This window comes from Hemicordylus capensis, chromosome 1 (genome assembly GCF_027244095.1).
Source record: "Hemicordylus capensis ecotype Gifberg chromosome 1, rHemCap1.1.pri, whole genome shotgun sequence".
Classification (NCBI taxonomy): Eukaryota; Metazoa; Chordata; class Lepidosauria; order Squamata; family Cordylidae; genus Hemicordylus; species Hemicordylus capensis.
In genome coordinates this window covers 340,787,540-340,808,903 of record NC_069657.1, presented here as the reverse complement: position 1 = coordinate 340,808,903, position 21,364 = coordinate 340,787,540, and the positions used below count along the sequence as shown (strand labels likewise).

The following is a 21,364-nucleotide window of genomic DNA, read 5'->3' as shown; positions in this document are numbered from 1 at the left end:
CTAGCATTACAAAGTAAATATTTTTTTCCAACTCCAAGGTGTTCTGTGGAGCCAAAGATCACACCTGCCCCTTCAGGTAGAACATTTCACAATATCTCAGGAGGATGACTCCAGTGATGGTGAGGTTTATCGTGTTGTACTTCAAGCAGGAGTGGCAGAAGGAACTTAGGAGTTATGAATACAAATTAATGAAATAAAGGGCTGAAGGGGTGTTCTAAAAGTGAACCTTTTGGCACAGACATCCATCAAAATGCTGCATCAGACTGGAAGACTGCTTCCCCTTAATGGGAAAAACAAGACCCGAAACAGGACCAAGGATTATCTTTGATACTGGTGAGCCTGAGGTATAATGTAGTACAGGTGGCTATCATGTGTGGGTTTTTTAGATTGGGAGCTGATTGGCGTCAAGGAATCATCTTATACTTTTTTCTCTTTGACTGCTTTGAAAAAGCTTACCTCTCTTCAGTAGTGTGAGAAGTGCAGATGGAAGAAATTTCCAGGGACATATGCAGCTCTCCCTTGCACATGCATATAGCTTTGCTGAAAAGCAGCTTATGTCTCATGACTTGTGCCCCCTGCTCTCTAGTCAGCAGTCCTGCATCTATATGGTATTAGCCTATACTATATGCATCCAATGCTGCTTTGCAATCTCCACCCGTAAAGGGGTTTGCCCTGCTCTCTCTGTTAGTTACTGCTCTGCAGCAACACTCTTTTCCAATGTGCCAACTCACCAACTTCTGCTGGGCTTGGGATCAGAATGACAAAATCACAATGGTCAAAGGAACCTGAGGATCATTTAATCTGAAGGAACCTAAATGTCATTTAACCTTTACAGTACTTTAAGATGAAGGTTGTTCTAGGTAAGAACCTACATAAGAAATTCTGCCGAACTTCGCCACAGGCCAGAGGCAGCTGGTGAAGGCGGCACGGGGGTGGTGATGGCAAAAGATATCTTTAAAAAGTGGTTACCAGCAGTACCGCCAGCACCTGCAAGCTGCTGTGAGCAGCAGCACCCTGCATGGCATCCCACAAGGCAACTGTGGCAGCTCCAGCACTCACCTGGCCTCTGCGCATGCACGAAGGCCATTTGCATGGTCAGCAACACCATGCTGACCATGCAAAATGGCCTCCACACATCTGCAGAGGCCAGGTGGGTGCTGAAGAGGCAGCCACACAGGATTCTGGGCATGGCACCATTGCTCTGGCTTGTAGGTACCAGCGGTACTACAAGTAACCACTTTTTAAAGCCACCGCCCCCCCAGTGCTGCCCTCACTGACCGCCTCTGTGTGCCGGCAATGGAGAACCATGATAGAACAGGCTGGGAACTTACTGGAATCTTACAAACACAAGGCTGTTCCAGTTCTAGAAGCTTCTTCAACACAGTAAGACTCACCAGGCATTTACAGAGTCTTCCTGCCTTGCTGTCGTGTGATCATCTGATCACATCACTGTGATCAGGAAAGCATCTGTATAAATGCATTGAAAAAGCCTCTGGTGTCACCAGAACTCCCCTTTAAGAAATTTAAGTATGTTTTTAAGAGTGTGTGTGTGTGTGTACGCATGTGAGCGAAATAAATAAAAACATAAAATTTTGATAAGGGGACCAGCCCTTCCAAAAATCAAAATTTCATGGACAGAAGGTTCAGTGGATAGCTGAATGTAAAAGGCAGGTCTGCCAAACCTTTTCTAGAGTAAAAAGAAGTGGTTCTGTAGATCTCTTGCTGCTCAAAGATGGATTATTATGTGCCACAGACTGATGGCAGAAATGAACATGGTGTTGTGTAATCAGTTTAGGAAAACTCTCCAGAAAGAGCAAGTGAGCCAAGCCACACACTAAAGGAAAAGGCAATATTTAGTTAGTTAATTTAACCTGAGGGGAAATTCCTTTTCAGCTCGAAATACCAGATAATATTAAATATAATACTATATATATAATATATATTAATACAGTACATCCAAAGATAGATACCAACAAAGTGCTGTTGTACAGGCTCGTTTTAACATGCACACACCCCTTGACTTACTGTCTGATCCCATGAGGCAATTCTTTCTTCTAGAGTGCATCGGATCAGGCATAAGAGGCTTAGCATCAGCTTGAAGGTATGCTACCCATCTCTGGATTAGATCTTGGTTCGAATTCTTGCTTAACAGCACGGAAGGCTTCTGCCCAAACCAAACAAGTGCCCCTGTGCTAGGTAGTGGCCATTGTGCTGCTCTGTGCGAAGAAAGGAATGGGTAGAGAGGAGAACTGGTCTTGTGGTAGCAAGCATGACTTGTCCCCTTAGCTAAACAGGGTCCGCCCTGGTTGCACATGAAAGGGAGACTAGAACTGTGAGCACTGTAGGATATTCTCTTTAGGGGGTGGAGCTGCTCTGGGAGAGCATCTAGGTTTCAAATTCCCTCCCTGGTGGCACCTCCAAGAGAGATCTGAGAGAGATTCCTGCCTGCAACCTTGGAGAAGCCGCTGCCAGTCTGTGTAGACAATACTGATTTAGATAGAGCAATGGTCTGAGAGATGTCTAGAGCAACAGCTTCCTATGTTCCCAACACCACAAAGCTTGACAAAAAGCTTCCCTGGCTGATTCTGATAGGAGTGAAGAACATAGAACAGGAGTGTCCAACCTGAGGCTCTCGGGCTATGGTCAGGCTACAACTCCCATAATCCCCATCTGAGTTTTTTGCAGCTGGGGATGATGGGAGTCCAACAGCTGGTGAGCCTGAAGTTGGCCACCCCAACAAAGCAAGGCCAAGGAGTTCTTCCCTTTTCTATAGGCATTGGTTGAGCAGCATAAGTAACTTTTCATGCCTCTACCGCATGGAAAACACCAGTGATGAAACCTGCAGCTTAGTTTGCCTTTTAAATACTTAATACAAAGTTGCAGACACACAAAATGACCATTGGCAAGCTGAATTATACTAAATTAAAACTTTATTGGCTAACATTTGTTCTCCAGAAAATGTGATCTGATGGACTATGGCAGCATACATGCAATCAATGAACTCAACAATGGTTTTAACATGGAATGTCAAACTTAGTATAATCTATTATATAAACCCACAAATCTGTGTTGCTGCAGAATGAAACCAAGCTATGTTCCTGGTTGAACTGTGTTGAACTAAAAGGCACTGCAGTTGAAAAAGAAAATCAAAACTGGTACATTTCCTTAGCATATATTTCAAATAAATTAGAATTGTACTCTTTCAGCCTCACTTGCACCCCAGGCAAAATTTTATGTGCAAATATCAAAACTGAGAGAGAGTGAACTATCAAGACTGAATTGAACCATAACGCTACAGTTGAGCTGATAAGTGAACAAGAAGTAAAAGGTACTTCTTACTGTAAAAACAACGTATTATTAATACAGCTCAGAGCAGTTTGCTAAGGGTCCATTCACACAATCCACTGAGGTTGCAGTTATCAAGTGATTCCTTTGCTCTTTCCATGATAGGTGATCTGCAATGGCCATTTCACGCCTTCAAACGATCATGTGATATCTGCTGTTACAACAGAACAAACATGGATGTGTAAATTGCCCCAAAGTCTCTCACATTATGGACAGGCTAGCACTTTCCACTCCGTCTCCACAGTACTACCTTCTCTGTTATTCAAGCATAAGTCATTACTAGTCAGAGAAATGGGCTGAGTAACCCAGCAGGTTTCTTCCTTCTCAACACTGACATAAGGAAATCATTTATATGGAAAGTATGTGACTTTGGAAGCTTTACTCACTACTTCCTTTTGGAATTCATAGGGGAGTTTTTCAAAGGTTAGTGGGCTTTGATTCTTAAGATGGTATTCGTATTCCATAAAATTTATAAAACGGCTATAGTCAAATATAGGAAAATATTATTACAGTTTCTATCAGATTGGTTTGCACTGCTGGAATCATTTAATGTAAACACCATCATTACTTATAAAACCCCCAAATGTTTAAACATTTTGTGTGCATATTAGTGTGAGAGTGTATCATCCTTGTGCACTTGGATGTTTTCATGCCTTCTAAATAGGTCTTTAGAAATAACACACAAATAAGCACACTTGTCTCAACTCTGTGCAGTAGATGTGGGGAACCTTATGTATGCACAAAACTTCCTGTACAAATGACCATTCCATTCACTTCAATGTTTTAATGGGTGTAAACCTGTCCCCTTTATTGAAGTGAATGTGTTGGTCCATCAAGACAGGAACTCCCTCTGGTTGTCATCCATGTATCACTGAAGTCAAAAAAAAGTTCCCATCAATTCAGTCATGCTACATTGCACTCAGTAACTGCACTTCCATCCAAACTATTCAAATTCCATCAATTTCAGTGGGACTTCTGTTTGCAGCCAGTAGATGATATCATTAAACAAAAATGACTTGATTGTCTAGCTTCACACATTACACCTGACCAACTGTTTCCTAGTAACTGGTGAAAACTCTTTGTAGTCATCAGAATCTTCTAGTGAGCAATAATGGTGCAGAGTTCAGGTCCTCCAACCTACACCCTCAATTAGATCTGTCTGCCTGAAGTACAGGAAGCACATGGCCAAAATATATGGGTGGACCATGTTTGAAATGTAGTTGACTGATTTCAAGGAAACAGATTATACTTGCTTGAGTGTATAGACTGACAAATTCATAACAGGGAGTGTTCCTTCAAAGTGCAAATTTTAACAATGGAATGTTCATAACAGGAAAATGATCAAAATCTGACCTAAGTCTGTCAGCTGTTCAATAAAAGAATACCATCTCCATTTCATCCATTTCAATTAACTTTTTTTTAGTATAACAAAAACAAAACTCTTTAGAAAAATCAGCATATTATACACACACATATCCAGACATTTATGATCTTTCTAAAAAACAAAAAAAAACCTACTGTAGTGTTTATGTTTTAAAAAATTAGCATTTAAGTTTTAAAATCAGCTACTTTAAATACCAACATGTGCTGTACTTCCCCACACCACCCCAGCTTCTCACTTAAAAAAAAACACCCCAAGTTTTTTCTTTTTTTGTTTAATGTTTGCTAAAATCTCCTGGCTGAGATTGCTAAAGTACCACCTCCAATGAAACCGCATGAGTGCCACATGTGCATCTTCTAATGCATTTCATATCATAGTTGTGTTAAGTAATGTCACTAGGAAGGGTTAGATCTCCAGATCATCAGGTCGAGGTCTGCTGCTGGCCCGACTGCTGGCTCTGCTCGGGGGCCTTTGGTCCACAACAGTGAGAGGCTGCAGCTCATGCCCAGAGCCCATCTTTTTAGTGTTCTGGGGCTCATCAGCAAATTCAAAGGGCTGGGCATGTGAGTTGGAGATGGTGCTCCCAGCCTGTCCAATCCTATTCTGCTCTGCACTGTAATTTGCCCAGTTTTGTTCACTGGCTTGCTTATTGTAGTTACGACAGGAGGAGGAATTGTTCCTGTCTCCGGTGACAAGCTTGTATCCTGGTGGAGACATGGGTGACAAGGGAGCAGTTGGAGAGGAGCAACCATTGAAGTAGGCGTATTTTGGGGATCCACATTCCTTGGAGGGACTCAAGCCACTGTTGGGAGAGAAAGGATCATTTTTTGTCTTCATGCGATCCTTAACGCTCTTGAAGGTGACATAAAAGATTTCAATAATGTTCAAGCTGAGAGAAACTAAAGATACCACTAGCATGAAGATAATGAAGATAGTTTTCTCTGTGGGACGGGAGAGGAAGCAATCCACCTTGTGTGGGCAAGGCACCCGTTCACAAGTGTAAATGGCTTGCAGAGTGAACCCATAGATGTACCACTGTATGACTAAGAAAGCCACCTCAAAGACAGATTTGAAAATGATGCTGATAATGTAGGTGCGGAGCAGTCCCCCGCGCATTTTGACCTTGCCGTGCTCTTCAATCCCGTACTTGAATTTCTTAATTTCTATTTGTTTGAGGTGCATGTCTACATTCACACCCTCACTTTGGACAAGCTTCAGCTCTTCTTCTTTCCTGTTTAGCTTCTCTTCTTTCCGCATCACGTAGAACACATGTGCTAAGTACAGGAGTGTTGGCACTGACACAAAAATGAACTGCAGAACCCAGAAGCGCACGTGGGAGATTGGGAAGGATTTGTCATAGCAGACATTTTCGCAACCAGGCTGTTGGGTATTGCACCGGAACGCTGATTGCTCATCTCCCCAGGCAGACTCCACCGCTGTCCCGAGCAACAAAATTCGGAAGATGAACAGGACAGACAGCCACACCTTCCCTCCTGCAGTCGAATAGGCTTGGACTTTGTCAAGGAGCCTTCCCAGAGCACTCCAATCACCCATCTTCACTGGCTGCTACCTAAAAAGGAACAACACAAATAGCTGAAGCACTGGTGCCAGCCTGCAAAACTGGAAGACTGTGTTCTTAAAAGGAGATATGTGCATGATCATACATGAAACAAATTGCAAAGAGATTATGGCATCTAAAAGTAATACATATCAGATAAAACAATTTCTCCATACTCACAAATATGACTTCAATCCTAAGTGTACATACTTGGGGCTTGTTGCCAGTACGGGTATGAGAGACTAAGCAACTTGTTGCTTGGCAGTTTCACATTTCAGTATGAATTTACAGTCCACATAATTGTCATGGTGGATTTAGACAAGTAGGTTTTCCTTCTGGGGTGGGGTGAGACGGTGGGAAAGTATGTGGTGACTGCCACAGTTGTTACATAGTGAAATCCCTGTGAAGTCAGGTGGCCTGAGGGGATACAGATCCACAAATACAGTGGACTCCATGGCCACCAAAAGGTTGCAGCTTCCAAAACAGGGTAGCCTCAAAATCCAATTGCTTTAGACCATCTAGCTCTAGTTAAAGCCCAATTTGAAGCCCGGCCCCTCAGACTGAGGAACTTTTAGTAAACTGAATTTGCCAAACTTCAAACTGCAGAACATTCAGTGTTAATGGGTACATATCTGAATGAAAATGTGTTTAATCAACCAGAATAAAATAAAAAAGAGAAGAACTCCTCTCCCCGCCACACACACCTACGCATTTCTGGAAATTCTGGACGACTTTTCACATAAAATCTTACTGGAAGTGTTTCAATACCACTAAAAGCCAATCTTGAAATTTTACTAGAAATTGGGCTCAGTCCCACATCAAACATCCAAAACATAAAAGAGCTACTATGGGGAGGAAGATCTTTGTAATTTCAATTATAAAGGCAAGGAATCAAATTTGTAAGAGACATTGCTAGATGTATTCATTTTTGGATTTACATTTAAAAGCTTCACAGATTTAAAAAAAGCATGTGAAATGCCAAGTATGAGCATTTTGAGCTAGGTTTTGTACAGTAAAATTGCTGTGAAGATAAATCTCAGATAGCTATTTCTAGAAAACAAGTCCAGGTCAACCACAAGAAAGGAATCATTATTCTCAAAGGGGAACTGAGGATCGGGCAGGGTTCCTCATCCAAGGCAAAGAGGACATTTAAACTCAGTTCTCCCAGAACAACATCTGCGGCACTAAGCCATATCAGTGCTCATAATGGCAAACAAAATGCTCACTTATTCTTGAAGAAGGTTTATTCTCAGACTACTGCTTCACTTAGTTCAGCATTCCACCTAGCTCAGTGTTCTTGGCTGTTCCACCTAGTTCAGCATTCTCTACTGCTCCACCTAGTTCAGCTTTCTCTACTGCAAACTCACAGGCAGAGGGCTTTCCATGACATTTAGTTCTAGTCCCAAAGACCAACTTGTAAGCATTGCAAAATATCTTTAGATCCTGACATCTGGTGATGACTATGGCCCAAATCTAGAGATCCTCCCATGCAGTAGATGGCTCTGTACATATTTTTGCACATCAAGGGTCTCCCTGCCAAACAGATGGTTGGCGCTGATCACACATGGGGAAAGGAGAAAAAGAAGGTGCCTGGTACCAGAAACCTCCACTCCCCAAACAAGTGAATAGTGATACTTGGTCAGGTGCCCAGTGTTAGATTATTTCCTCCTGCACAGCATCATTTTGAACATTCAAAGGGGATGGTGCATGCATGGAAGCAGGAGCATAGCTATAACTGAACAAAGGTGGGGGACAAATGTCCTTAGGCCCCCGGGGGTGCCTGCCAGCTAAGTGACAGCTTGCTTTTAGCTCTTTCCCCAACTGTCTGAAGAAAGTACCTGTAGGGAGCGGGAGCAGGGGCCCGTCTTCACTTCTTATCTCAGGGCCCACTCCAACCTTGCTATGCTCCTGCATCAAAGATTTCATGTGCAGCTTGTTACTGCTGGCCCAGGGCACATGTGAATACCATGTAGATTTTCAAGCCATAGGATTTATGAAAGTTGCCTTTGTAAAGTTGCCTTTCTCGGTTTCCTATCTGAGAAAACACCATTTCAAGGAATAATAAGTAATAGCTTCTTGATTTCATTAGCTAGTTTGCTGATGATTTTAAAATATGCCATTATCAAATTTCCCTCCAGGCCCAGTGGATTTCTTTACAGTATAATGTTATATCAGATTTAAAGTATGGTCGAAAACAAAAGAAGTGTTATTCCTAGGGAATTTTAGATTATATGTTTTTAATTACATTCCTCTCCGGTCCATTGATATGAGAAGATATACTCCAAGTCCTATCTGTTTAATTCCACACCAGTAATATTTCTTTTCAATTCATCGTCAGTTTTAGAATTTGTTTTAGCAGGCAAAATTAGGATTCATTATCTCCCCAGGCTATATTTACTTCAAGGAAGCATTTCTTGCTTGAACTACTCTGGCAGTTCTAAGAAACAAATATTTTTCAATCAGGTCATCAGCTTCAAACATTCTTAAAGTTCAGTTGGTGCCTAGCAGAAAGCTGTAAACGAGATCCTGTTACAAGAAGACCAGGGATACGATGCTTGATTTTTGAATGGCAATATTTTGACTTATTTATTATCAGCGAATAAATTAAGGTTGCAGACCAATGAATACATGTTCCATTTAATCCAGATATGATTTCAGGAAAGTGTGGAAAGCTGGATTGCAGCCTCAGGGGACTGATGACACATGCATAGCAATTTGGCTGTAAAGTTGCAACCTATGCACACTTTCCTAGGAGCAAATCCTAATGAACTCAGCTGTACTTACTTCTGAGAAAACATGCATATGATCAGGCTGCATGCACTTCTTCTTGAATTAAGGGAACATTTGAATGAAGTGATTTTATCTCCTTTCTGCTAGATATTACAAAGGTTTCTATGAATTACTCTTCCTTATACAGTTTAAATGTTCAAGTCCAGTATCTAATTTCCCCAGATGTCCAGAATCTAATGTATTATGCCCTCGTCAACATATATACCAATACATTATGGTGTTTTTGGTTAATCCATTCCTTGATCCAGGCCAGCTTTTCAATGGGGCTTTAGTTACTTGTATTTCAGTCCTGGAGTAGAGGCGGGGCTAACAAAGAGCCAGCAGCAAGAACATGGAAAGGCAGTCTGCATAGGGGCATAGCTAGGGGAGAGGGGGCCCATGTTCACCCCTCTTCCCGATGGCCCCTCCAAGTAAGGGGAATAATGAAGAAAATAGGGAGGGGGGGCTGGGGGGCCCTCAGGCACTTGGGGGCTGGGTTCTTTGAGCCCATTTGCTCAGTTATAGCTATGCCCCTGAGTCTGCACATAATATCTATTTCATTAAACTATTAATATCCCTGATTCCACTCCACTGCCTTGTCCTTCCACACTACAATTCTTTCCCTTGGATTCTACATATATCACATTAGAGCCTATTCTCATTTTTCATTCCTAAACATGGCCACTTGGAAGTAATTCCTTTCCATTTTCAGGGATATCCAAATGCTTAAAAGATTGAGTGTAAGGCTGTGGACCTAAGTGTACTTATTCAAACATACATGTAATGGAAATCAGTGTGGTTTTGGAATGATCCTCAAATACACATACATCACTGAATGACTTGTTGCTGAATTATCTCCAATGAAAAATATTCTATCGTCTGAGGTAACATCAAGTGATTTGAAAGTTCTGTCTGTGGCATTTGATCTTCAACACCTGTTTCATATGTGCAAGTCATCCCTTGAGGTGGTTATGGAGAGAAGAAAATGCATATGTTATTAATGCCAAATAACTGGGCAAACTAACTTACTCATTACTAAGTCCCATTGAAATTAAATGAGCTGAAGTCAGTCATAACTGACTTTTCAGTAGTGCTTAGTCATGACTAAATTGGATGCTATCCATTGTGTACAGAGAGACAAATGGTTAAGGTCCAGAGTCTGGACATAACCCAGACTCACATAACCCAGGATATCCGAACAAAGATCATGCATTAAATGAGTCTGAGCCACTTCTGTCATTTAGATTCCTTTTCACTTTGAATAATTGCTGTCATTTTATAGGTACAGCATATAGTCAAACTGCAGAGCAAAGTAAAGGTAAAGTTGCGCCGTCGAGTCAGTGTTGACTCCTGGCGACCACAGAGCCATGTGGTTTTCTTTGGAAGAGTACAGGAGGGGTTTAACATCGCCATCTCCCACCTAGTATGAGATGATGCCTTTCAGCATCTTCCTATATCGCTGCTGCCCAATATAGGTGTTTACCATAGTCTGGGAAACATACCAGCAGGGATTTGAACCAGCAACCTCTTGCTCCCTAGGCAAGTTACTTCCCCGCTTGAAATCTAAATCCTGATTCAGCATGCTGTCTAGCATCTGAGCTACTGAAAACACTAATGTTAGTGGAGTGCACTAATTTGGGAACTTGCTTTTAAAAATTACAGGAAATATTTCTAATTCACATACAGAGTTGAATGTAAATATAATAATCTGATCCTAAACACTTAGGCTGGCATACCTATTATGTTGACACACCATTGGTGCAGTGCTGGCACAACTTCAAGTTTTGCAATGCTACACTGGTTTTGCTATTGGTGTATCCTAACCTAATCACAGCAAGTCTTGGACTATTTTCATATGTGACATTCTACTTGCATTAGCTGTGTTAACGTTGTTAATGCAGGGCAGAAAATGGAAGAGAGACAATACTATTGCCAATGTAGATAAGTTTTTACATTTGGGTCACAGACATGGGAAATGTGAAACCCGACTTGCGATGTGCAAAACGTTCTGACTTGGAATGGGCTGTTTCGAGTGTTCTGAGCTCAGAAAAGAACACTGCTCAAAAGGGAGTATCAATGTTGAGCCAGTTCAATATGGAACTTGGCCAGCTTGAGGGCCGGCCCCTGGCTCGCCCTACAACCCCCCACCCCAGTCCAGGGATTCTAATCAATAAATACAAATTAAGAACAAATTAAGAACCCTCTGGAGAGGGTGGTGCTGTCATGGCCACAGGGGAGGTCTCTGGTGATTCCCCCTCCCCCTGCCGGCCTCTTCCCCAGTCTCAAAATGCCCCAGGTCGGGCAGTTTTTGACCTGTTCTGGGCCTCTTCATGCTGGTGTCAGCTATTTTGGAGGCCACCATCCATGTGCAGTGGCCATCTGCATGACCCCAGTGTGCATGCTCTGCAGCCTCCAGAAGGGCCACTGCTAGCGTGAAGAGGCCGAGAACGGACCAAAAACTGCCCAAACTTGGCCATTTTGAGACTAGGGGGAGGCTGGAAGGAGGAGAGACACCCACTGGAGACCCTCCCATGACCATGGTGGTTCCCCCCACCCCGAGGTGGTGAGTTAAAAAAAATTGTTGTATAAACATTAGACCCCCTTGTACCACCTTGAATTCCAGCTAAGCCAGGGGGTCTGTTGGGTGGGGGGACTGAACATGCCTAGTTTTGTTCGAGTCCAAACCAGATTCAAACCAAACCAGGCATATCATTTTTGTGCACACCCCTACTTACCGGTACCTTTAACATTAAAGTAATCAAAGCAGGGCTCCGGCACAGGGCTCCGGCTGGCATCCCACGCAGCCGTGCATCTCTGGAGTTCACCTGGCCTCTGCACAGGCATGGAGGCCAGGTGAGTTCTGGAGAAGCGCTGCCACGCCACCACATGGAATGCTGGCCAGAGCACTGCGAGAGCGGTGCCGGCCCAGTGCATTACGATCGGTTTAGAGAAGAGCTTTGATTACTTTCATATTAAAGCCAAGGTACCTGTAAGAGCCTCAATTACTTTAATGTTAAAGTACTTGTAAGTGCCTCTCACCACCCCCCAGCACCACCATCCCTATCTTAATTTTTTTTTAAAAAAAATGCTGGAACACTTGGAACATTCTGAATGGAATGCGCATGTTCCATGCAAACACCAGGTTGCCCCAGTGATCTGGTTGGAACATTCAGGCCGAGCTCGGAATGGAACGCAAAACCCATTCCGTGCACATCCCTAAACCTGACCTAATCCTCATGTTTAAAAATGCTCCCAAGATGATAAACTGCTGTTTGAAAACAACTTCCCCAACAGTCAATAGAACTTAGCTATAAATGTGTTTCCAATACAGGCACCAATCATCTTTCAAACATAACTAATGTTTCGAGACAGTCTAATGTAGAGAGGTGGAAGAATCCTGCCTTTAATGGTTTGCAATACTGTGTCCTGTGGCAAATAGAAGATCTCACATGGATTTCTGATGCATTCTGTTTGCAGGGCTGGTTGTAGAAATGTTTGGGGCTACTGCAAAATTAGGTTGGGGGTCCCAGTGGTGCAGCAGGGAAGCAGCTTGCCCAGGAGCAAGAGACTGTTGGAGGCTGTTGAAAGAGGCTGTTGAATACCACTCCTGTATTCTACCAAAGAAACCACATGCCAGGAGGAGACACCGACTCAATGGCACAATCATCTCTCTCTCTCTCTCTCTCTCTCTCTCTCTCTCTCTCTCTCTCTCTCTCTCTCTCTCTCTCACACACACACACACACACACACACAGAGCTAAAGCAGGGCTGCACAACTTTAGCCTTCCAGCTGTTTTTGGACTACAAGTCCCATCACCCCAGCCACAGAAGCCAATAGTCAGGGATTATGGGAGTTGTAGCCCACCATCTGCAAGAGGGCTGAAGTTGTGCAACCCTGGGCTAAAGAGTGTGGAGGTTCATGGCACTTTGATTCCTTAGCCACTCCTCTGCCTCAGCTAAGTTGGCAAGAATCTAGAACAAAAGGATGGAGAAGAGGAAGGATTTATTCACACTGTGTATCATTAATCTAAGGAATTCAGTGTGCAGAACATACACTTTGCATTCAGAAGGTCCTAAGTTCAATTTCCTGCTGCAAGGTAGCAGAGCTGGGGAGGAGCTTTGAGAACTGCTGCAAGTCAGGGTAGAGAGTACTGCACTAGGTGGACCAAAGTCCTGACTCAGTGCAAGGCAGCTTCCTATGTCCAGAGAAAACTTATGGGACAGAGCCCTTGCTTTTCACTCAGAAAGTGCCAGGTCCTTCAGCTCTCCACAGCTGGTGACATCCTTGGCAGCCCTGTGGCTCCTGCCTCTCCTTCTCTCTCAGTATCAGCGGAGGACCAGCCTGTCTGAAATCCCGTCTGGCAAGAGCACAGCTTCTGAGACTCTCTCTCACTCTCCCTTTGTACTCCTGTTGCTGTTTTTCTGCACAGACCCTAGCCCAGCATGAGGCCCCCTGCAATTGCAGAACTTGCAGTATGCTTAAACCAGCCCTGACTGCTTATCCAAAACAGAAGTTTCCTGTGCTTTCAGTTTAGTGCTCTGGTTTAGAGCCAGGAATGTGGGACGTATCTGTGGCAAATGCAAGGTGCCTTTCCCTTGCTCTCACTTTGCGAGTACCACACAGAAAGCACTTGCCCTGCACTGTCCCCTCCTTATCACGCAGTTAGAGACTCTAGCTCAGACCACTTTTGGATAGGGTGATCCCACTCAAGCTATACTTGACTGGTGATTCAGAATTATCACATTTAGCTGGGGACTTGCAAAGGGAAGTTACGCAGGCTCAATGCTGAGCGCATCACCGATGTGATGCCGTTCCCTCAGAGGCAATACCGCACTGACAGCTAAGCACAGAAATGACTGCACATTCAGATGGCTTCTGAGATCATTATGGCTGACTTGCTTGTAGGTAGTCTGTACAAATGACCTGAATGGATCAGATATGCTGGAACAATGGACCTGCTCCAAGGATGGTCCTATCTCTAGTAACGCCTGCTAACTGAGCAGAGAGACACCTTTTCAAGCTGTGATTCTCTTATATTTAGCAAGGGGAGAGCAACTGGCCCTATCCAGCCCCAGCACAGCATCCCTCCAGTGGCTGATGCTGGTATCTGCCTTATGTTTCTTTTTAGATTGTGAGCCTTTTGGGGACAGGGGACCATCTTATTTATGTATTAGTTTATTTTTCTGTGTAAATCACATTGAGAACTTTGGTTGAAGAGCAGTATATAAATATGCATAGTGGCAGTATGTTCTAAGCAAAGTGCATGTTACAGGGGGGAAATAATGACAGCATAACTTTGTTAGCATTTTTAGATGACCAGATATATCATTTTACAAGATATGCAGGAAAAATTGTGGATTTGAAAACCACAATTGGGACACTCTCTCTGTCTCTCTCTATTAAAAGGAAAGTGATGCCATGTGTCATGTCCTATAGCTCATGTTTTCCAGGACATATAATGCAGCTTCACTATTTTAAGTACCTATAATGATGACGGAGCACTATGTCAGAAAGTCATGGGGAAGTGTGTGTCATAGTTCTGTGTGGCTGCAGTGTGGTGTAGCTGGATGAGAGCATATGCCTAGCTCTTTGGTTTGCATAAAAGTCCATGGGAGAAACCAGGGAAACATGAGAAATAGTAAACAACATGGGCTTAGGGTTTTGAAGACGACAAATCTGGGTGTGAAACAACAGATCTCATAAGCAGGTTTACTATCCCTTGAGAAAGGAACAAAGAATTTCCACATGTAAACTGAAAAGGGCATATTAACTACACTGTTATTTGGTTTCTTGCTTTGAAATGCCAGTCAACTAAGTTCTTCCAAAAACCTTTACTACAGTTTAAGAGTGTAAACCCAATCTTTCGTTGAGACCGAAACAGATGGAAAGGTGTGCATTACTAAAAGGACCAAAATTGAATCCAGGATCCAGAGGTGCACCTAGGTAATTTTGGAGCTTGGACCTAAAAGCCTTTGGAGGCCCCCCTCCACCACTGCAAGTTAAGCATCATCCCCTTACACACACATACACCATGACACGAATGTGTCCCCACTCTGTCTCTAAAGCACCCAGCACAGGTCATACTCACACACAGTCACCTGGTGCAATGCAGGCCAGCAGCAACCACACCACCCAGGACAGACTAAAGAGGATTTGGGGGGCTCAGGTGGTGTGGAGGCCCTGGACTTTGGCTATGAAGTCCAGGGGTAAGAGCGCCACTGCCAGGATCAGAATGCAGGGAAATGGGCTAGCAATCTGAAGCCAGACCTGAATCCCTGGTCCTTAAGTCTGTCTTCCATACACAGCCCTCAAAAGAGAAGAGCTGATCTTGTGGTAGCAAGCATGGATTGTTGCCTTTGCTAATCAGGATCTACCCTGGTTTGCATTTGAATGAGAGCCTACATGTGAGCACAACCTTAAGTAGCGCAGCGGGAAAATGCTTGACTAACAAGCAGAAGGTTGCCGGTTCAAATCCCTGCTGGTATGTTTCCCAGACTACCAAAAGAAAACCACAGGGCTCTGTGGGTGCCAGGAGTCAAAATCGACTTGACGGCACACTCTACCTTTACTTACATATGAGCACTGTTAGATATTGCCCTTGGGGGTGCATCTGCTCTGGGAAGAGCACCTGCTGCATGCTTGCAAGCAGGTTTCAAGCTCACTTCCTGGCATCTCCAAGATAGGGCTGAGAGACTCCTGCCCGCAACCTTGGAGAATCCGCTGCCAGTCTGTGTAGACAATAATGAGCAAGATGGACCTATGGCTGCTTCTTATGTTCAAGGCCAGTTTTAATCTACATGCAGAAGAGAAAGATCAAAGAGTATTGTGGCACCTAAAATATTAAGGCGTCAGCACAGAACCCCATTTGTCAAGTTCAAGAATCCTCAGAAGTAAGGGGGAAAGCAGTCTACACTTCTGATGGAAGTAAAATGGCAATTTATAAAAATGCCTGCAAATATACCAGATGCTTAGTCCCAGCATGTCTCAGAGGGAGAATATTTTTTGTTTAATCATTAATGTTATTCCACAGTAACAGATGTTATCCATGCAATGCCATTCCACCCTCCTCAAAGATGCATTCACTTGTAGTACCAGACACTACATTGCCCACGGGATGTAGGACTGGGCTTACTTGTGTGACTTGATCTTATGCATGTTCATTCAGAAACAATTCCGTGTCAGCTCGGAATTCCGAAGCAATTCCGAGTTGACTGCATGGAATGGACTTCTGATACACACAGGACTGCACCCTGCGATGCCGAGCTCATTCATGGCAAAGTCAAGTCCCCTCAAACAATGGTTGATCTCCTGACTGAATAACCTGAAGTCCTACTGAAATTCATAGGACATGACTTAACGTGTTCTATGAATTTCAATGGGACTTCTGTCAAGTAATTCAGTCAAGGATGTCAACCACCTGAAAATATTTCTGAGTAAGCCAGTGGCACACGGGGTGGGGACCAAACACAGAGTGGTGGCACAGAAGGGGCAAAATGCATTTTGGGGTGGGTGAGCTGTATTCCACATGTTAGATTTCTGAAGCAAAAATGGGGGGAGGTGCTGGGCAGGGGACTACTTGTCTGAGAGGGTGCTTGCCCACCCTTGCTACCCTCCTCCTGGAGCCATGCTTGGAATAAACATGTGTAGGACTGCTGGGTTGCATTAGGTTCTCATCCTTGCTTATTTGCTCAGTCACAAATCCTGTGAAACCACTGATTCTTATCGCTCACTTGCCCATCTATTAAAATGAGAATAACAGCAACCCACATCAGAGTCTTTAAGGTGCCATAAGATTATGTAGCTTTTATTTCCACTTCATGGAGTCCACACACACACACACACACACACACACACACACACCCTCGCAAGAAGGATGAATACAAAATGAATTGCAAAAGTGCTTTTACACACTAGAAATGCAAACGAGTATTAATCCTGATTACCACCCCTGGGGTTTATGTTATTGATTGTTCAGTTTTATATCACCTTTCATAATTAAAAAATCACATATAAAACCTTAAAATCAGTTACACAGTAAAACTCAGAAAACATTTTTTTTAAAAAGCCACCACCATACAAAAATACAACAGTAACAGGAGAGATAAGACACCTGGAAGCCCCAAAGGGGTAAAAAACCTGAATTTTTTAAAAAGACCTTTCACTGCTTTTTAAAAGCAGCCACAGATGTCAAAGAGCTGACACTCCATGGGAGAGCATTCCAGAGCCTGGGGGCAACAACAGAGAAGGCCCTGTCCCATGTGCACAATCTAGCTTCTCTGAGTGTTGGTACTGTATCCATTTCTTCGTGGGCAGATCCATCGAATCCTTTGCTTTCCCCTCTTGAAGCCTTCCCCGTTCACTTTCCCCCCATTTGGATTCTAGCTGGCTGCCATGGGTCACAATGCCCTTTCCCTTGGAAGGTCTCCTCGACTTCCCCCCACACGCTGGCACATCTTGCAGACAGCGTTTTAAAAACCTGGCGGCTTCAGAAATCCAGATGTTAATTTGGCTGAATGGAAGTTCAGGCGAGTCAGTCGCCCGCCCCCCGGCCCCAGGGGCTACACATTCTTGCTCTCCCGTTGCTTGACCTCGCTGTTTTCCAGGACACTGCCTCTGAACATTCTTCTGTGCACCACCAGAGCGCAGGACTCGCTAAATATACCCGAGAGAAGGGGAAAGGTGAAATCGGTTATAATGTGGGAAGGTACTCCCAGAACAAGAAAGTGGCTTTGGGTTGCGCCCACCGGGGGCGCTGGGAGCAACCAGTGCTGCTGAGCGGAGGAGGAGACGATACACCAGCGTCTTAGGGATCCTGCCTCCGCAGACAAGCAGCGCGCGAGCGAGGCGCGCTTTCGTCTCGCTGTTGGCCGTGGGGCCAAGCACGGGGAGCCGCCTGCGTCGGCGTGTGTGCAGATTGCGGCTGCGCAGGAGGCTCGGGGCAAGATGCGCTTCCCCGAGCTCCTGCTCTCGACGGGGAGCCGGTAGGCGGCAGCGGCTCTTTCTCTCAGGGAAGGACGCGCCGAGGTGATGGATGTGGACTTACAGTTTTATGCCCTGAATCTCGATGCCGAATTTCATTAACACAAAGCAAAAGTGGTGTTTTCAAACAAACAAAAAACCACACACACACACAAACCACCGACAGAAGTCTCCTTCGTTGTCTTGCTTTTTTGTTCTTTGATTACCACAAGAAGCTTAGCTCGCACTACCCCTAAGCCAAGGAATCCACATTAAGGGACTTTTGAGTCTGCATAGCTCTCCTATGCACAATTACCCAGGAGTAAGCCCCATCAAAGACAAAGGGGCTTTGCTTCTGAGTAAGCATGCATAGGATTGCGGTGGACGGTTGTAAGCCTGTGCACACTTATAGAGGAGTAAGCCCCGTTGAACACAGGGACTTTACTTCTAAGTAAACATGCAGAAGCCTGAGCTATGAGAGAGGACCTCCCCACACTCATTTCAAAAGAAAACCCGCTTCAGAGTAGATGTTGCCTTTCCTTTCCCCTTCATTCACTTAAGGTTTTCTAATCCGATTATAGCAAACGTAGCCTGACGCAGTCAGACACTGTTCTCCAAAAGTTTTCGTGCACAACTTCAGTCTCCAAAAGTTTTCGTGCACAACTTCAGTCTACAACAACCCCAAGTTTCACATGAGCTGCCAGAATAAGAAGATTCTTTCACGCCGCACAAGCGACATCTGGGGTTGTGAATAAAGGCTAACTAAATACTGTATATGAAGGCTGGTTTACAAATCTGTATCAAAAGCCTGGATCTATTATCAAGGGGGGGGGGGGGCTGGTGGTGTTCAGAAAGACCACGTGAAAGTCATCCGATTAGTTGTAACAGCAACAGAAGCAGCATTCGAACAAAGCTCCTAATTAAGGACCTTGCTTTGTACAAACTATTAAACACCAGTCAAAATTTCCATATGAAAGCAAAATTGGTGGGGGGGGAGGGATGAAATACTCGCGGTAGGGTCTATCTGTTTTTAACTTCTGCGACCTTTCAAAGTAATTGAGAGATTCCAACACACTGTTGCCTGTGGCTTGCTTAACTTTCCCCAAAGTTGTACCTTTGTTCCCTATAGAGAGAAAGTCCTTTTGTTAGACAGAAAGGAGTTCAGGAATGAAACATCCCTTGATAAAGAGGATGAAATGAAGTTGTAATTGGCATAAAAACTCAGCACCTAAAGAAACTGAAAAATGAAAACTCCTGCAGTAAATATTTCTGGCATATTTGAAATACATCAGAAACAAGCAAGACATCCATAGTAACTGTAGCAGTAACTGAACTTTTAGAGAGGAAGAAAAAAAACAACCCTCAGGACAAGTTAAATAAAACACGCCAAAAAATTCTATACATACATTTAGTGTTCAAGTCAAAGTGTTCAAGTAATAGTTTCAGAAGATTTCCTTGAAACTCACTCAAAGGGTAAGAAAGTTCCATCCTTACCTTGTGAGTTAGCAGTGAAGAAGGTAAAACAAGTGCTTCAGTTCCTCAGAGGGTTAAAGGACACTACTTCAGGCACCCAAACCTGCCTATTTAAACTTTAAAAGCCTCCTGCTCTTTTGTCTGGTTGTCCTTCCTCCCCCTTTCCTGAAAGAAAAGTGCTGAGACCTTGTTTTTAAAAAAACAAAACAAAAAACTCCCCCCTAACTTGAAGCACTGAAACAGCTTTTTAAAAGTTTTCAAGCCACTTACTGAGAGGGAGGAGGGGAATAGGAGGGGTGAGTGTATGAGAGGAGGGGCTGCCAAGGAATGGGGAGGAGAAAAGTCAGAGAAGACACAGAAGCTACAGCTTGTGTGGAAAAAAAGGAGAGAGAGGGAGAGAGAGCAGTGAGCATCAAAGTAGCTGAGTAAGCGGGGGGGGGGATCTGGGGGTTACATGAAAGAGACCTGAATGGGAATGTATCCAGAAATGACTTGCTGTAGGGAAATGACATAGTTTAATTTACTGTATGAAATACAACTCTCTGAAAGAATGTGGTTGTCTACATAATGACTTTACTGTGGGTTGGTGATGCGATGAAGTGGATTTAATCAGCAGCTGGCCAACAGGAGAGGAGAGCTGGTCTTGTAGTAGCAAGCACGACTTGTCCCCTTAGCTAAGCAGGATCCACCCTGGTTGCATATGAATGGGAGACTTGATGTATGAGTACTGTAAGATATTCCCCTCAGGGGATGAAGCCGCTCTGGGAAGAGGAGAAGGTTTCAAGTTCCCTCCTTGGCATCTCCAAGATAGTGCTGAGAGAGATTCCTGCCTGAAACTTTGGAGGAGCGACTGTCAGTCTCTGTAGACAATAGTGAGTTAGATGGACCTATGGTCTGATGCAGTATATGGCATCTTCCTATGCTCCTATGTAACAGGAGCTTTACCCAAGAGCCACCTTAGCACCAGTAGTGCCACCAGAAGCAATCTTGGTGTGGTTTAAGGTGCATAACACAGAGGCACAAATGCTCTCTGTAAAATTTAACAAGGTACAAACATCTGTGGACATCTGAGTTATTCCCTCATGCGGCTACCATGTGTTGGCTGGGCTCATGGTTTTCGTGCCTTCTTCTTCTGAATTTCCCAGTGAACTTTATACAATTGCACAATTCTCCATGCAATTAAAAACAAAATCCATGAGGGTGGCAAACAAACAAACCTGTTACCAATATTGTACAGCGAGGAAAGGAACACCAGCAAAGTCTTGGAACAGCTACTTCTGTGTAAACATACAGATTGCTCATATAATTCAACAGCAATTTTAAATGTAGGTGGGCTCAGAAGTGCTGCAAAACCCTATGAACTACAAATGGGTAAGTTTACTATTTGAAGAAGCAGAGAAAAGGTGGGCAAGCTCAAAGAAGAAATTCACCAGTGTATACATGCAATGTATTTGCTTGACTTTGAGTGTTGAGTAGCAGTTTAGTTCCTTTTATATATGGCTTCTGTATCTTCTTGTTTACCTTGAAGATTGCTGTGAATGCTATAAAGCATACTGTGCAAAATAAAATGCTTAATAACAAAAGCCCTGCCAGATCAGACAAAGGGTCCATCAAGTCCAGGATTCCACAAGCAAGGTTAAATGCAAGAGCCTTCTCCTCTGGTTGCTTCCAAGTAGCAACTTGTATTTAGTGCCATATAGCCTCTGGAGGCTTCATATATCCATTATAATTAACTCCTCCATGCATTTGTCTAATCCCATTTTGAAGCCATCTAAGCTACTGGTCGTCGTCGTCATCATCATCTATTCGATTTCTATACCACCCTTCCAAAAATGGCTCAGGGCGGTTTACGCAGAGAAATGACAAATAAATAAGATGGA

The 21,364-nt window shown here is 43.8% G+C and overlaps 1 protein-coding gene across 2 annotated transcripts; it reads right to left on the bottom strand.

Moving 5' to 3' along the window:
* Positions 1–2,912: 2,912 nt before the first annotated feature.
* Positions 2,913–19,749, bottom strand: GJA1 (gap junction protein alpha 1). 2 transcript variants are annotated; one of them, XM_053283748.1, is made up of 2 exons: positions 19,418–19,749; positions 2,913–6,296 (listed from the first exon to the last, which is right to left on the bottom strand). In XM_053283748.1, the coding sequence occupies exon 2, from the start codon at positions 6,278–6,280 to the stop codon at positions 5,132–5,134; it is 1,149 nt and encodes a 382-aa protein (XP_053139723.1). In that variant the 5' UTR covers positions 6,281–6,296; positions 19,418–19,749; the 3' UTR covers positions 2,913–5,131. The 2 variants fall into 2 exon arrangements, with proteins under 2 accessions (XP_053139723.1, XP_053139713.1); XM_053283738.1 differs by having other exon boundaries at positions 19,506–19,747.
* Positions 19,750–21,364: the final 1,615 nt, after the last annotated feature.